The following is an 18,654-nucleotide window of genomic DNA, read 5'->3' as shown; positions in this document are numbered from 1 at the left end:
TCCTTGAACCTGCCATATGCAGGTGCAAATCCAAAATATCTTTCAAACTAAATGCAAAGAATTGGGGAGTTGTGCACCACTGAGAGACTAGTGATCAAATTGTTTGTGTAAAAAAGCAAGATACGACAAATGATCACTCGTCTCGGCATACTCTCCGCACAAAGCACACATGTTCGAGTTAACCTGGATGTTTCTAGCCAAAAGGGCAGACCTGGTAGGGAGCCGCTCCTTCTCCGCCCGCCATGTGATAAACCCCACTTTTTTCGGAACCCATCTCAGGGGCGGAACCAATATGATATTATCCGTAGCACGGGCTACGGCTCAAGTCCACATTCGTAGTGTATTTTTTAAATTTTTTCAGTTTTATACAAAGGATATCCCTAAATTAATATAAGGATACCCCTAAGACCAAACTGTTTGGGCGTTCAAAAATGGCGGTGTTGCTGCTCAACGCCGTTCACACCGTCTCGTCCACGGTATTACCACGGCGTTATTGATTAGGCCGGGGAATCTCCACCGGCGTAGAAGAGTTTTTGGTATCGACGTGGCACGTGGTTAATGGACGTGGATGTTAGTCGTTTAACCCCAACGGTTAACTTTTAAAATTTTAAAAAAAACTTACCTTTTTTAAAAGTTCTAATTTTACACTATAAATACAACCCACTTCTTCATTTTTAAATTACAAACTCCACCACTTCACCTAAATTTATACAAACCCTCAATGCCGTTCCACTTCACCCAAAATGTAAGGTCTAAACTTTGAAAAGGGACAAACGAACTTCATTAGACAAAAATACCAAACGGGTCGAATAATTTTATAAGCAAAATTCTGCATTCAACTTCATTTTAACTAAGTAAAATAGTTATAAAAGGGTTCATACCATACATGTTTTACAAGTTATTAACCCAGTCTTTAACTACAAGTTAACATCTAACCACTACCGGGTTAACTTACATACAAAAGACCCGTTTTAACAAAAACGTTTAACCCAAAAAAAAAAATTTAAACCAAACTAGGATCTTCGCGGAAGCGTGCATCATGAGTGTGTTCGATCCAAGTAGCGCCGCTAACAAGTTCCTTTACCTACATACAACCGTTCCATTAGACAATTTAAAATACAAGTTTATTCAACATCCATTTACTAGTCAACTTCGAAGAGCGTATAAACCTTCTTCCAAACACGAATTTCTTAACTTGATACATAATCACTTCCACTAACTCAATTCACATTCTTATCACATTTCGTCCTTAACTAACTCATTACAAGTATACGATCTCAACATGTACAAAGATATTATTTATAATAGTGCATACTAATAACATTTCGTAAGCGAGAAAACTTACCTTTGTTGTGGTTTGTTTGCGTTCCGGAATGACTTGAGCTTTCTTCTTTAATCCCTACAATCCAAAATTACATACTTTAAGCCCATGTCATTCTTTTCATTCCATTATCAACTTATTTTCATCAACACACAACAATTTCTCAATTCTAACCATTTAACATTGTAAAATCCTATAACCGTTTCATTCAAGCATTTTAGCAAACACTTGGCGTGCGTAGTAATAATTTAGCATAGAGTACAAGTATCTTATGCATATTATAACCCATTCATGTCAATAACATTAACAATATCAAATTTAGTCAAAACATCATACAACCATCATCCTAGCTTGAATTCTCTTAACAATGATTCATTATAAGTTTACCATATGAACGTCACCATACTAATTTACCCCAAATTTCATGTTTCATATCATAACACTTTTACTAAAAATGGGTTTTCACTTTTACCCATCAAATTAGTCTAATTCAAGTTCAATTCATGATCTATGAGATGTTCCTAACCCTTATTCATCCTAATTCCATACAATCTCATGGATTTATTCAAAACCCATTTCATTCATGATCATCAAATTGCAAATTTCAACATACCTTATGTTAAGAATGCTAAGATGGTTAGGTTGGGGTGAACATGCAGGTGATTAGCTTCAATTTCTTCCTTTAATTGCTGAATTTTAGAAGTAGAAAGGGTTTCCCCTTCTTCTCTTGATCTCCTGGCGACACATACATATGATGTGTGGGTGTGTGCCTATTTTAATTTTTTTATCTCAATAACCACCTTTCATCCTTGTCATTTTTAGCCCCTTCCATTTGTAATGTTTACAATTAGCTCTTATTTCTTTTCTATTTGGTTATTTCTCACATAATAATTTAGTACATACTCTTGTAGTTATTAATCTTGTTACAATTATTCTCATACTAGGGTTATACAAACTATAACTTACTTTTTGCATATTATATAAAACATGAAAGCACTTAACCATATTTTGGGGCGTTACAAGTCCACCCCCCTTAAAGGAGGGTTCGTCCCCGAAACCTGAATACATACTGTTTATTAACATACGTACACATCACGTAGTCCAAGTCTGTTGGGCTTAAATAGTCCTACTACGAACATACATACCTTACTACTCAAACTCTTACGTATAATTTACATGCTTTCAATGAGCTTAAAGAATTGCTAATCGAACATCTATGCGTATGATTCTTGTATATACTAGTCTACGCGTACAGTCATGTCTTACTGCATTCCATTTCGATTTACACATTAAATTACATCCCGTGCATACACATTCACTTAATTTTCCTTAGGACACCCTACTATTTTATTAGCATGTTACCATAAACTAGTTCCGACACTTTACATATCCATAGTGTCCTTATAAGTTTTACTTATTAAAACTTAGCCATGTCCATAAAGAAAACATATCAACATACATGACACATTTTCGTACCTGCCCTCCTAAAGTTCCGTTCTTACATGTACCTCATAAAACTTTATAATAGGCTTGGGATACTTTTGGGAAGCTTATCGGGGCCTTGGAAGCAAGGAAAGGTGAGAAAACGTGAAAAATGGGTTTCCGGTATCAGACCCGCATAGTCCGGAAGATAAGGCGTCAGCTAAAATAGGGCAGGGGTCAAAGACGCCTCCTCTGCAGCTTAGACGCTGATTTTGCGTTTTATTCCTTCTATTCACTAATCGTGTGTCCCGAGGGTTCTAATACGTGAAATAAATCATTATTCAAGTTCTCAATTCATTCCATACCTTTGTACATCCTTACTTGATTTCAATTATTCAAATATAGATAACTTTATCTAAACAAAATAAGAAGCGAGATCGATAGTCACTTACATTAGGCGTCCGTATTCGTGATCGCTTCCTCGCCTCCTTTTGACCCATTTGCTTTCTGTGCTTGTGTCATCTTGTCATGATGCTTATCCTTACATGTCGCCACATTCACATTCTCATACAAGATTTTGTATATCACCAATCATATCAAGTTCATATCTCGCATTTTCACTTATCATATGTAACAAGCACAAGGCATAGATTCAACAATGCATCATTCTAAATTCACGCAAATTTAACATATCATCAAGTGTAACATACAAGGATCCATCATGCATCATTCAGTTCTTCTGTTCTTACAATCATATTAGGATTTCTAATCATACTATTCTCATATTCGTTGACTTTTCTGAAAAGTCAACGATCAAGTATGTAAACTTCTGACTTAGGAACATATGTCCATATCGATGTAGTCGGTAATGCTAATGACACCATAAACATTTCGAACCCATTTAGTGAAATACATACTACCATGTAATCTTCTAGTTACATACACAATACACATAATCCATTTTACACATGCTAATACTTTCATTATCTTACATTTGACAACCACATACAAGGTTAGTCAATTAATATAATCATAACATCATCATTTACTAGCAAATTCATCTGTTTTACTTTTAGCACATATTCACTTCTTAATTGCAAATTAAGTAATTAATATAATACATGACGAGTATCACTCATTCGAGTACAATGTACAACCCCCTAACGCTTAATCCTTTCCAAACATACATTTGACCCGAATTCTTGTACGAGTTCCATTTATAGCACATTCTTCAAGTTCGTCTATTACTAATTACATCATTATCATATTTCATTCATATATGTCAAGTCTTCCATACAATCTCACATCCTAACTTCTCTTAAACATTTCATCATTGATATAGTTATCACAACCCAACCATTATTTCCTTCTTAGTCATTCGTACTTGTCTCGAGAGTTTAACGTTGTTTTAGGTTTGTTACTGTTACATGATATAAAGTACATTCCTAGGTTAATCTCCATATAATTTCATTCAGGTCACCATGATTTGCCCGTTCATTATTCCTCTCTATTTTTTTTATCATTACTTGCTATGCACGCCTACGCCTTGATTAATGACATAGAGTTTGAACTAAGAATTTCGTTCTTTTCTTGACCTCTAAAGGTCAAACCTTCCAACCACGTCATACTTGTGTTGACATTTGTTCGTATGGAAACATTATTCCGTCCGTAACTTTCTATTTAACATTCATAAGTCAAATACTTTACTAACCTTATTATTTACATGAACAACGATTCGTGTCCCGATTCAGCCCACCCCCTTCGGGAGCGCGTGTCAAAAACTAGATTGACCCCGTCCATCCATGTGATGAGCTTCCGCTCATGTGCATCTTTTCACCAACTCTACTAGTTTTATCATGCCAAGAGTTCGACCATTCTCATCTACAAATTAAGCGTTAGCACATTTCATTCAGTTTTCCTTCAAACATGATATTTATCAATTCATCTTGTTTACATACTAGCCCTTTCTAAATTCTCTCTCTTTTTTTTGTATACATATATTGGGTCATGTGTTGCACTTACTTTTAATTCAAACACACTAATAAAACATCATTTCATCGTTTTAGAAATTCGCGGACAACTTTTCTTCCTTACCCATACTTATGCCATTCTCCGGGTCGTAGTCCGTCCTTCACCCCGACTCACATGAGTCGTCTTCTATTATGTTTCTTATGAATTTTGTTTATGTGACAATTAGCTTCATCTCCCTTGCCATCATATTGTCATCGGTCTTACACTTACCCAAATAACCCGTTCGACTTTAACAAGGTCGAACCATCAATATATTTCTAGATAGGTTAAGAAGTTTATTCCTTTTTTTTTAAACGCAACTTATCCCTCACTTACTCATAAGTGCATCATATGTATCTATGCATCATGTTAGTCAAGTGACCCACCTGACTCGACAAGGCTACCGACACCACTTACTTACAATATTTACACCTACCTTAGTAGGAGGAAGAAACACATTCCTTCCCTCATTCTTACTCATTCCCACTTTGTTTATGGATTTGAACTTTTGTTCTTCTTACGTGGCTGGTTCGCAGATACTTATGGATTCAAGTCTCTTCATTCTTACTTCTGACTCTTATATGTTCGATCTGTATTTGCTTACGGATTTTACCTTTCACTATTATACTCCATTCTTATAAGTTTAATCCGTATATCAAATACGGATTCAAACTTTTTCATTCTTATAAGTTTGATCCGTACTCACCCACAGATTCATACTTTTCATTCATACCTTTCGTTCTTATATGTTTGGTTCGTACTTACCTACGGATTCAAATCTTTCATTCTTATAGAATACTCACATTTTCTTAAGAGTCTTGCAACTCCTTTTATCCATTCGTCAACCTACTTCCCGATTCTACCCGACATACTAGTGGTAATTATCATGGTCTCACGAATGTTATATACTTCTTATATTAATCACACATTCTTGTCTACATTTGAAAACATTCTAGATCAATACCATTTCTTACTTATTCAATTTAAAATTTCATTCTTACGCATACTTTATCATCCCTCTTTCAGCATACTTAATTCATTCTATCATTCTAAATTTCATAACTTTCCTTCCGTTCGTTCTATAAAATGGTCAAAACGATCACGAATCATCTACGTGCCATAAATAAGTCAAAGGACTTATTATTACATACATTCGTATCCCTCTTTCTGAAATTTTATGTTCCCGAGACATATTATCATAGCACAATTCGAGTCACATGACTTTTTATTCGTCCTTATCACTTTTCGGGGTCTTGGTGAGGCTACATTCATCTACAATTAAACGTTCATATTAATCATTGTTACATTCATTCTTCCTATCTTTCATGCATCAATCACTCTTAATAATTCTTTCTCATAAGTCATAGACTCATCTAATCTTTCTTTACGAACATTCTAAATGCGTTACTTACTTCATTTGCTTGTGTACATAATTTCCTATTCTTTCACACTTTCGTCATTAAAACATGCTAGTCATCTAGAATTTCTTTGTTTCGTAATTAATTTAAGGTGTTCCTAGCGTTTAACGAAGGCTAGAACTAAATTAAAAGGGTCTGGCATAACAAAACAAGCAAATCAGAAAAGTGGTTCAGGAGGTGCCGTCGCCGACGGCACATATGTGCGTCGCCGACGGCTTCTGAATAGTTGCGTCGCTGCCATTGTCCGTAGACAGGGAGTTTGGGCATCGGGTGGAAGGATGTCGTCGCCGACGGCACATATGTGCGTCGCCGACGGTCTCTACGTTTTGCAGGCGCTGATTTGCTTAAAAATTCCATTTTCAGGCCTTTACTCAACCCGAAACGGTCTTGTGCAGTCCCGAACCCTTCCATAACATCCCGTAACGTTCCAACCCAGGTTATACTAGTAAATTAACCATAACCAATTCCCGTTTCCAACTAAAAACATAAATCGAAATTACTATATTACTTACTTGTATAGCGCTTCGGAACGAACACACCTTCATCCGAGCTTTCGGTTTGAGTCCAAGCATTATAATTCCAATACTTGAATCCCTCAAACCTCAGCTCTGATACCAACTTGTAAGGTCTAAACTTTGAAAAGGGACAAACGAACTTCATTAGACAAAAATACCAAGCGGGTCGAATAATTTTATAAGCAAAATTCTGCATTCAACTTCATTTTAACTAAGTAAAATAGTTATAAAAGGGTTCATACCATACATGTTTTACAAGTTATTAACCCAGTCTTTAACTACAAGTTAACATCTAACCACTACCGGGTTAACTTACATACAAAAGACCCGTTTTAACAAAAACGTTTAACCCAAAAAAAAAATTTAAACCAAACTAGGATCTTCTCGGAAGCGTGCATCATGAGTGTGTTCGATCCAAGTAGCGCCGCTAACAAGTTCCTTTACCTACATACAACCGTTCCATTAGACAATTTAAAATACAAGTTTATTCAACATCCATTTACTAGTCAACTTCGAAGAGCGTATAAACCTTCTTCCAAACACGAATTTCTTAACTTGATACATAATCACTTCCACTAACTCAATTCACATTCTTATCACATTTCGTCCTTAACTAACTCATTACAAGTATACGATCTCAACATGTACAAATATATTATTTATAATAGTGCATACTAATAACATTTCGTAAGCGAGAAAACTTACCTTTGTTGTGGTTTGTTTGCGTTCCGGAATGACTTGAGCTTTCTTCTTTAATCCCTACAATCCAAAATTACATACTTTAAGCCCATGTCATTCTTTTCATTCCATTATCAACTTATTTTCATCAACACACAACAATTTCTCAATTCTAACCATTTAACATTGTAAAATCCTATAACCGTTTCATTCAAGCATTTTAGCAAACACTTGGCGTGCGTAGTAATAATTTAGCATAGAGTACAAGTATCTTATGCATATTATAACCCATTCATGTCAATAACATTAACAATATCAAATTTAGTCAAAACATCATACAACCATCATCCTAGCTTGAATTCTCTTAACAATGATTCATTATAAGTTTACCATATGAACGTCACCATACTAATTTACCCCAAATTTCACGTTTCATATCATAACACTTTTACTAAAAATGGGTTTTCACTTTTACCCATCAAATTAGTCTAATTCAAGTTCAATTCATGATCTATGAGATGTTCCTAACCCTTATTCATCCTAATTCCATACAATCTCATGGATTTATTCAAAACCCATTTCATTCATGATCATCAAATTGCAAATTTCAACATACCTTATGTTAAGAATGCTAAGATGGTTAGGTTGGGGTGAACATGCAGGTGATTAGCTTCAATTTCTTCCTTTAATTGCTGAATTTTAGAAGTAGAAAGGGTTTCCCCTTCTTCTCTTGATCTCCTAGCGACACACACATATGATGTGTGGGTGTGTGCCTATTTTAATTTTTTTATCTCAATAACCACCTTTCATCCTTGTCATTTTTAGCCCCTTCCATTTGTAATGTTTACAATTAGCTCTTATTTCTTTTCTATTTGGTTATTTCTCACATAATAATTTAGTACATACTCTTGTAGTTATTAATCTTGTTACAATTATTCTCATACTAGGGTTATACAAACTATAACTTACTTTTTGCATATTATATAAAACATGAAAGCACTTAACCATATTTTGGGGCGTTACACAAAAAAACCGAGGATGACAGCCGTTGCGTAGACCGAAGAAGATTGCACTTTGCGAGTCGTGGATCGAAGTTTTAAGCCACCACACGTCAGATAGGCGCTCGAGCGGTCCTTTTTGGAGGACAACCCGACAACACTTTCAAGCCTATATGGGTGAGAACAACCGAACCATCGACTCCCTCCCGTATCGTTTTAGGACAATCCGGCTCGCTCAAACTCAGACGCTGCATTCTTCGACCTTCGTTCTTGTTGTTTTTATTAATATTGTATGATTGCACGGCAAAAAAATTAGGATACCCCTGATTTAACAGGCTAGTTCCGCCACTGACCCATCTATTCCACACCAACTTGTATCCGGAGGGCGTTCTATTGAAGGAATTAAGGATAGCCTTAACACCACAAACAGAGAATTCGGCTGATGGCTGTAAACCCCACTTTACTCTATCTGGTGTAGCCGAAACCGAAACAGTTAACAGGATATAGAATTCACATATCCTTGTACAAAAGGAAAGAATGGTATGAAGTGTAGAAAACAAGTTTGACCCTTGATTTGCAAGATAAGGGTTGAGATTAAGTGGTCCCCAAATATAGAATTAAGATAACTAAAAACAAAGGAAACAAGTAAGGGGGGGGGGGAAGGTAAAATAGGGAAATCCAATATTGTTGACTCATAAACCCACTTTCCCTTGATTTTCAAACGACTATAACTTTTTCATACATTAGTATTTTTTTTATAAAATTACACCGTATTAACGAGCATTTCATTTTTTAATTCAAGCAACATATTGTTATATTTTTCTTTAAAAAAGTTTGCAGGATTTTGAATACCCATTACTTGATTACGTGATTTTAAATGCCCAGTAAGTGACTACGTGATTTTGAATACCCATTACGTGATTACTTGATTTCATTATAGTATTGTATGTGAAACTCCAGTAAGTGATTACGTAATTACGTAACAATAGTTGCCTATATATTATTACGTGACTACATGATTTTAAATACTCATTTCGTGATTACGGGTTTTCATTATAGTATTTATGTGAAACCCTACTGAGTGATTACGTAAAAATAAAACACGTAATACATAATATTTCATATGGAATACCTAATATTTCAAGTATAATCACGTATTAAGGATAAATTATATACAAAAAATTTGTCAAACCAACCTATAATAATAACAACATAATGTCGTATATTAGAGATTTAACCACGTAATAAAGCATAAACAATCAAATTCTTATTATTGAATGTGTAATCACGTAATAAGCATAATTGTATTAACGTTAATTATAACAAATCAAATTGAATATGTAATCATGTAATGAATTTACATTGAATGCGTAATGATTTATGTTGAATGTGTAATCACGTAAAGGGTATTCAAATCACGTAATCATGTACTGGGTATTCAAAATCACGTAATGAGTACTGAGTATTCAAAATCACGTAATGGGTACCAGGTATTCAAAATCACGTAATCACGTAATGGATATTTAAAGTCCTGTAAATTATTTTTAAGAACACTATAACAATAGGTTCCTCGAATTAAAGAGAATGAAATGCTCGTTAATATGATGTAATTTTTTAAAAACAAATATTAACGTATGAAAGAGTTATAGCCGTTTGAAATCAAGGAGGAAACTAGTTGAAAGGATAAAAGACCATTATACTCTTCCCTCCTTAAATTGAGCAAAACAAATGTGTGGTCATAATTCTCTCCTGTACTTCCTACAAAATTTCTCTCATATACGTGATCTCTTATCAACTTATTAATGCATAAAATATATATCATACTCATTTAACCCATCATTTACTCTTTAATTCACTTCCCATTTAAACTCATTTATTGTCGCAGCCCCCGACCCCTACTCTGAAAGCGGGCGCTGCGAACGGGCAGTATCAATGGTATCAGTGTTTATTAATTTAGCAGCGGAATACTTCAGGACCGTAGTCAGGAAATGTTTTTATCCGAGTAAAACACCAAAATTTTTATAACAAAATTTTGAGATAAAACCCAAGTTCATCTGACAGTACATTTGTAGGGATAAACCCTAATTATTGAAAACAAAAACTCCTTTTTATTTAGGTAACTTTTATAACCACTTTTCCAAGTCTTTAGTGCTCTCCAGTTGGCTTCTATTTGGCTTTCACATTGTGTTATCTGAAACGCGTTTTAAAAACATTTTATCAGCAAGAAATACTGACGAGTGCATCCTAGTTTAATCAAAAACAACTTTTATAATTTCACAGTATTGCGAGCGCTTACAATGTTTATATCTACACAATTACTCGTTCAGTACTGTCAATCCTGACTGATGGGTCATATTACTCATTGGCTAACTCTTTGTCCAATGGTAACGTCTTTCACATTTTGTATACAAAACCCCAACATACCGGCAGTAATTGAAGAATACATAGACTCAATCATTGTTAATTATAGTTTAAAACAATTGGGTTTTGTAAAAACAGTTTACGAAAAGCATATGTACTCACATTGCAAATTTAGGTAAAACTAAAGCTTCCTGATAATCTCCTGGTTATTATCTATTAAAATCAAACAATGCACACGTGTTAGTAAAATAACCCAAATCGCATTAACCGTACAACTCGAGACAGAATTCCAATGACTGAGTCGGGCAGAGCCGACATGCATTACGGAATCCTAGATCAATCGGGTGTACACACGAGACAGAATTCCAATGACTGAGTCGGGCAGAGCCAACATGCATTACGGAATCCTAAATCAATCGTGTAGGGTAATAGCAGGGTTATAATACTTACAACGAGGCCGAGCTTCGCTTTATAGTGGGTATTATTTCCTGAGCAATAATGTTATTATAGTGACAGAGAAAGAAAAGGAATTTGAACGATGAGAAATGAGGCCAAAGGCCTCTATATATAGCCTGCCCGCGACGGCCCCCCTTCTCTTCTTTCGCAGCCCGCGACGGAGGTAGACTAGGGCGTAGCCTTGGCAGCTCAACGTAGTAGGCTTGACACGATGAGGACACGTGGCTGGCAGGGTGTACGGCAAGTAACAGGTCCTCGCGCCCCCGCGACAGACCAAGGGGTCTTGGTCGCGCCCCTCGAGAGACTGCCAAACTTTGTTTTTCTTGTTTTTAATAAGTACAACGGTATTTTGGGCTTGTTTTTCGCGTACAGAGTATATTTTAGGACTTTTAGGGATAGGAGGGTTGTTATATTTATGATTACTAGTCTAAGTACCCGTGTAATACACGGGTGGCTAAACAAAAAATAAATTATATTTTCACACGTAAATAATTTGTTACAGCTTCGTTCGAATATTATGATGTATTTTAATTTACATAAACGTAAAGTTAGTACCACAGAATATTATAATCAATGATGCCTATTGATAATACACGCGAACGTTGCGGTATTGAACAATGATATGTTTCTTACTTTTTCAAAACAATGAATGTTGTTATCATATCAATTTGAATTTAAAATATAGAAAAAAAAATTATTCGTACAACAAATGTAAAAAAAGTGGATCGATGATGTGTATGTATGAAATATGATTTTCGGATGTTCAATACAAATTTAAAATCTATTACTCTAACACTTATGGTTGCTGGAGTTTCGTAACAAATAACTTCGAATACGTTTTAGACCAATTAAAAAAACAATCAGTTGTACATAACTATATTTATAAACAGATTTACAATTACTTGTAAAAATAATAAACATCTAATAAAAAAATTATATCCTAAAATAAATAAAACAATATCTATTTAAATAGTTTGAGTAAAATATATAAAAGTAAATATTTGTTACCAAAAAATACCGTCAAAGAAATGTTATTTTATTAAAGATTTACGGACAATACAAATAAGAATAACATTTAAGTAAAAAATCATCATTACAAATATATCATATCAAGTTCTGCAAATCAGCTTACCTTCTTCACAATCTTCAAGAAACATCAACGGCGGTTCAAAAATTAGTAAAGGTAACTTCCGACTTCATCTCCGATCAGTTGAAAGAAGATTGTTACTCTGATTTACCAACTAAATTTATCATCCGTATTACAAACAACTCACGAATTGTGTTTATTTCCAACGATTAATGAAGAATTAGACGTGAAATCAGAGTTAGGTTTTTGTTAAATTGAAAGCTCTGAAAGTTATATGTATTTATGAAGGAGTATATGTATTGCATGTGTTTGAGTGTATATAATTTCGGTTAATACTTTGATTTGGTTGATAGATTGTGATCATATTGTTATGAATAAAAATTGTTAGTTAATAGTGTGATTGGGATGATTGAATAGATATGATTATCATTTTACATTTATGATCAAGAATTTTGTTTGTTGAATTGTATTCAAAGTAAGATTATATTTAACTCATATTAAACACTATAAAAGGATAATTTTTGGTAAAAAATAATTGACACATTTAATTATTTGTAATATTGTATATAAATATAATGATCAGATAAAGGTTGCTTTAGTGTTGTTTATATGTATGTTGTATATAGTCATTGTATCAGCAAAATGTGTCAAAATCTGTTTAAAATGTTATTTTCTTATTGATATGAACATATATGTATCGATTGAAGTTCAACACTAAATGTTTATACCATATGTTGGTATTATGCAGGTTTAAAAAATGAGTCCCTCATGCATTGCAATCTTAGAAGAGCCATCCTCGTTAAAACTTGTATGTATAATGCTTACAAAATAATATATATAACTTGTATTAAAAATTATGTAAACCCTAAATTTAACCGCAGGTGCTGCCAATTCATTTTGTTAAGAATGTATATGGAGAATATTGGCAAAGGAGAAAAGTAATGATAAATCATGAAAGTCGTAGAAGTTGGCCAGTTTCTCTAAGAAGTGTAAGTGGTGAATCCATTATAACCGACGGGTGGAGTAATGTAGTAAGGGATCTTGAATTGACAAAAAGGACAATATTGCGATTAAGGATAATGGAGGACAAAAGTATGGAAATCAGTTGCTTTGTTGAAAACATATGTGGTGAATCTTTTGTCACATTCAATCGTTACAACATTTTAAAGATAATAGTAAGTATACTATTATTTGTTAATTAATTTTTATTTTGTCATACTTGAAATATAAATGATTTACATAAATATATATCAATAAAATGTTACATTACTTTTCAGGTGCTTCCAGAAACTTATGTAACAAAATGTTACTCGTACGTACCAGTGAACGACTGTTACAACATAAATGCAGCAGGTCATAGTTGGAAAGTTGAGACGGAAAAAATAAATGATAACTATGTTTTTACAAAAGGTTGTCCGAAGTTATTTCATGATCTTGGAATAGAAGAGGATGATTTACTGTTGTTGACGAAAACTGACAACGCAACATTTGAGATAAAGATATATCGTAGAGGAGTTGAGTTAGATGTGAACATCAAAGAAGAAAGTGATGATGAATCTATGCTGGAAATACCTAAACACACATACTACAAAAACGTTGACTTTGTAAGTTTTTTATACTGAATTTTAAGACTTTAGTAAGAAATCAGACTTACTTACGTATGTTATTGTATGACAGACTTTATGTGAAGACGATGATTCAGTTGATCTGTTTATGTGTGAGGTAATAAGCATCCATTTATGTATATAAATATAAATTAGAATTAGCTTTTGGGATTTTACTAAGCATAAATGTATGATAAATAGAAGAATGAAAGTGGTTACAAAGATGAGGGGAGTAAGAACGTTGGTGGAGAAGAAGCCTCGAACGTGGAAACAAAGAGTGTGATGAGAGAAGAGATAAACCAACTGCCAAAAGAAGATGTAAGAATTTTAATCATAATAATACATGATTAGTACTTTTAATATGTATAGCCATATTTATTTTTTACTTCTTGATCATTGATGTCTAAAATAAGAAATTGTGTAAACAGGTTAAGAAAAAAGGAAAACATATTGAGGGATATTGTAAGGCAGACGAAGGTAAGGTGCTGATATGCGGAACAGAAGTGGAAATGCAAACCGTTTCAACAGTTGGAAAAAGAACACGCAGTCGGTTGGTACGTATAACAACATTTACTTATGATTAACTCAAAGAGATTAAAATATATAATACATATTTTATTATAAACATTATGTGTTTCTGTAATAATTAGGAAAAAGACATTAGAAAGATATCAGGCAGTAAATTGAAGATATCAGATGTTGCACCAAAACGTGTTGCAAGGAAGAATTCTGTAGATAAAGATGGTTGCTGTGAATTTACACAAAAGGGAGGTAACAGAATGGTATGTTTTTTCAACACTAATTGATAAACGGTAAGACTATAACATTCATAAGGCTGGTTTAATTGTTAATTATCATATTCATGCAGAGATTGCCTGCTAATGTTGTAAGAATTGGCGGATTAAAAAACAAAGTGCATGTGTTAAAAGTGAGGAGCATGAAGGGAAAAACAGTCGATATGAATGTTAGGCGCCAAAAGAATGGAGATGATGTGAGGTATGCAATCGAAGGATGGCCAATGTTCATGAAAGAGAATGGGCTTCGTCTGGGTGACAAAATGCATTTCAAATTCATAAGCAAAGGAAATCTGCTGATCTTAACAGACGTGGATCAAGTTAATGCAGGTTGAAAGGTAAATGTTTAAGCTAATGAAGAAGTTTTTTTGTGTACTCGAAATGAGGACTATATTATGCAAGTTATGTTATGTTTACTTTTGTTTTGGACATGTAATCAGTGGTTATGATGTTATGTTTACTTTTGTTATGGAAATGTAGTAAGTGGTTAACCTTAAAGACATTTAGTTATATATCATGAAAAAAAACCATATTTTGGAATGTAAGTAATGTTGGTATCATCTATAAAAGGTTGTTGATTAATATGTGTATGTATATATATTAACATAATAAGTTATTGTTGTTTATATGTGAATCGGTTACTTTATATAATTTGAAAGTAATTAGTTTGTCGGACGGAGAAATATGGATCCTTGGAATAAAAGTTCATGTCCCAATATTATTACCAGAAATAACTATTGATTCAATAATACATAAGAATGTGAATATACTTTAATGCGTAAATACTTCGTTATAAGTTTCTTCGCATATAATAAAAAATGATACAAATAACGTGATGAACAAAAAATGACAAAAATAAAAAAGTCACAATCCATTGAATATCTCTTTATATACAACATTGGTTGTTTTATTTGTAGGCCTGCCATCATTGTCAAGTATTAGTAACTTGATTCCATCTCGTCTTGTAACCCTGGATAAAGCTACGTACAATTGACCATGTGTGAAAACTGGTTGTCTTAGGTACAACCCAACCTTAGATAGCGACTGTCCCTGGCTTTTGTTAATCGTCATTGCAAAACATACAGTTATTGGAAATTGCCTCCTTTGGAATGCAAAAGGAATCTTTCGGTCCGAAGGTACCAAATTCATTCTAGGTATGAATGTCCGAGAACCAATATTACCACCAGAAATTATCTCAGCTTCAATAACACAACTGTAAAGTTTTGTGACCTTTAACCTTGTACCGTTACACAAACCATTTCGTTGGTCAATATTTCGCAACAACATTACTGGAACACCAACTTTAAGCACTAACCTATGATTTGGTAAACCAGACACTTTGAGACCATTGAGCACGTCGGGGGAGTATATTTTTTGCTGATCAACATTGCCATCTTCAGTAGGGCATAGACTGTCAGAACTAAGATACTCTTTTTCTTCACCAGGGAATACTGCCAACAATCTGTCGTTAATCTCGTGAACAACCTCATTCTTAGGCGCAAGTATAGCTCTTGTACTAAAGTAATTACGATCATTGTAATTCTCCAAAATTGACGGATAAACAAAATCAATCAGGCTAGAAATTGGATCAGATATGCTATCAATTAAAAGCTCAGGTGGTATTTCAATTATTGCTTCTCCATCATTGGAACCACCAACATTTCCCTCACCAACATCCAACAACCATTTTGCAAAATTACTGATTTCTTCAACTTCAGATGATGGTCTTCCAACAGTTAACCTCATGTTTCTAGATAACGTCAACAACTTACACTTACTCCACAAATAAGAAGAACATAATGAGGCATTCACAATTTCTTGACGTCCACCGTTTGGAACAACAGGTAGTATTTGCCTAAAATCACCACCAAATACAATTACCTTTCCTCCAAATAAAACATCAGACCTGGATGGATTAGATATATTGAAAATGTCATGCATAGTTCTATCCAAAGCCTCAAATGCATGTTTATGAACCATAGGAGCTTCATCCCATATAATGAGTTTGGTCTGCTGTAGTAATTTAGCTACATCGTCGTCTGGTTTTATATGACAAACGGAATCCTCATTAAGATTCAAAGGTATATGAAACCTAGAATGAGCCGTTCTTCCTCCCTCCAACAGCAATGATGCAATTCCGCTAGATGCAACGTTTAATACAATCTCACCTTTTGACCTAATTGCAGCAGACAATGTTTTCCATAAAAATGTTTTACCGGTCCCGCCATAACCGTAAACAAAAAATACTTCTCCATTGTCTCCATGAACTGCGTTCATAATTTCTTCATATACTGCACGTTGTTCATCCGTTAACAAATTCACCTGACCTTGATAAACATTTTGTAACTCTGATCTGTCATAAGCAAGCTCTTCGTTAATCAATCGGCAGCGAAAGTTATCTAAAGATGAAGTATCCGGGTAAGGCATTGATAAAAATCTCCGAAGCGATGAATTATTCCGAGTTAAAAACTTCTCGATTTCGCATAAAACATAGTTCTTTAGTTGCTCATCAGGAATTGATAAACCTGTGATAAATGAAAACCACATATAAATTTAATGGTAATTTTTTGTAACTGTCACAAAAACATAATATGAAATTTATAATTTTACCTGAAACACGATGATACTTTGAGAATCTGTACAGAAAATCATCTGTCATATACTTCCATGTGCTTTCCCAGACAACTTCAGGTCTAGATAATGTGCTTGACAGTAACATGGTGGCGAATAAATTTCGAATATAACCTGCACTACCTGATATATTTGCTTCTTTGATGGCCTCAATGTACTCCGAGTCGTCATCCAAACAAACCAAGCGCATAGCAAACATCTCTAAAAGTATCGTACACTCGACCATTAACTGTTTTAATATCATCAAACGATGTTGGTCCTTTAACTTTGTTAAGAAGAATTCTTAAATAGTACGCTTCACCGGTAGAAGGAGAAACGGAATGAATTCTTCCAATTGTTTTCCCTTTATTCTCGGAACCCATATACGCTTGTCAAGCTTCCCACACATAAAAACGCGGAAACTGTACATATGTTAGTGTACGTGCAACATGGTCGTTAGGATCTTGATTACGTTGCATCCAAGCTAAAAACATTGATGAGTTAACAGATGGTTTGTTTAGCACTTGATTAATATCTTCATCAGGACCGAAACAAACTGTTTGTTGTCCAGGAAGATGGAAAGGAAGACGCATAACAGAAGGACTCCTATAATTAACTTCATTAGAAAAAATCCTCCAAGAGGCTTCACACGCAGATATATACCTACAGTCATAATACTCTTTAATTTCATCATTTTCTGCTTGCTCGTTTTCATTATTGCTCGGAACCACAGCAACTGTTGCTCTATCAGGACCTTTATTAATATACTTGAACAAATACTTTATTGACGCCGCTTGGTTGCACCATTCAACCTTTATATGCGCCTGATATCTTTTCAAAAGCTTTTTGTTATAAGGTACAACACTTCTGTTGTCTAACTGAATTTATTTTTTAAAACGAAGGAACCGTCATCTCTTCTTCTGTATAAGGGAAATCCGTTAGAATCCAAGGTTGAGTGATCTTGAAATTTCTTGGGAAAACCTTTTGAACATTTTCTATCAACCATACATGGAGAGCTCATTCTAGCATTACCACATGGACCGTGAATCATATGGTCTTTCACAAGCGTATATAGTTCCGGGTCTTGGTTTAAATCAGGGATTTCTGCAGAAATAAACTGATCAACATGGTCTACAGTTGGAAGTTTGTAATCATTCTCCATGAATAAGCACATATGCGCATGAGGCAATCCTCGCTTCTGAAACTCAATAGTGTAAACAACTACAAAAAAAAATAAAAACCTTGTAATTATAATTAAGGTTATTTTTAAAAAGTAATTTATAAACATACCAGCAGAAGCTTTTCCAAACAAATCACGGTCTTTCAAATCTTTACAAATTGAATCCAGCTTTATTTTAAAAATTCGAGATAAAATATCAG

The 18,654-nt window shown here is 34.1% G+C and overlaps 1 protein-coding gene and 1 long non-coding RNA gene across 4 annotated transcripts; both read right to left on the bottom strand.

The window, feature by feature from the left end:
- Window positions 1–810: 810 nt before the first annotated feature.
- On the bottom strand, window positions 811–8,122 carry LOC110864952. Of its 3 annotated transcripts, XR_004868712.1 has the most exons (6): window positions 7,981–8,122; window positions 7,392–7,445; window positions 4,455–4,624; window positions 3,196–3,283; window positions 1,346–1,399; window positions 811–1,084 (listed from the first exon to the last, which is right to left on the bottom strand). It is a non-coding gene; the product is annotated as an uncharacterized LOC110864952 (long non-coding RNA). The 3 variants fall into 3 exon arrangements; XR_002550185.2 differs by lacking the exon at window positions 4,455–4,624; XR_002550184.1 differs by lacking the exons at window positions 3,196–3,283; window positions 4,455–4,624; window positions 7,392–7,445; window positions 7,981–8,122 and adding an exon at window positions 1,935–2,078.
- A 7,406-nt stretch (window positions 8,123–15,528) lies between these two features.
- On the bottom strand, window positions 15,529–18,436 carry LOC110878849. Its single transcript, XM_035981484.1, has 4 exons — window positions 18,307–18,436; window positions 17,717–18,028; window positions 17,275–17,496; window positions 15,529–17,189 (listed from the first exon to the last, which is right to left on the bottom strand). The coding sequence occupies exons 1-4, from the start codon at window positions 18,434–18,436 to the stop codon at window positions 15,529–15,531; spliced, it is 2,325 nt and encodes a 774-aa protein (XP_035837377.1).
- Window positions 18,437–18,654: the final 218 nt, after the last annotated feature.

Source organism: Helianthus annuus, chromosome 1 (genome assembly GCF_002127325.2).
Source record: "Helianthus annuus cultivar XRQ/B chromosome 1, HanXRQr2.0-SUNRISE, whole genome shotgun sequence".
Lineage (NCBI taxonomy): Eukaryota > Viridiplantae > Streptophyta > Magnoliopsida > Asterales > Asteraceae > Helianthus > Helianthus annuus.
Note: the sequence above shows the minus strand (reverse complement) of the source record. Positions and strands in the feature narration are given on the sequence as shown.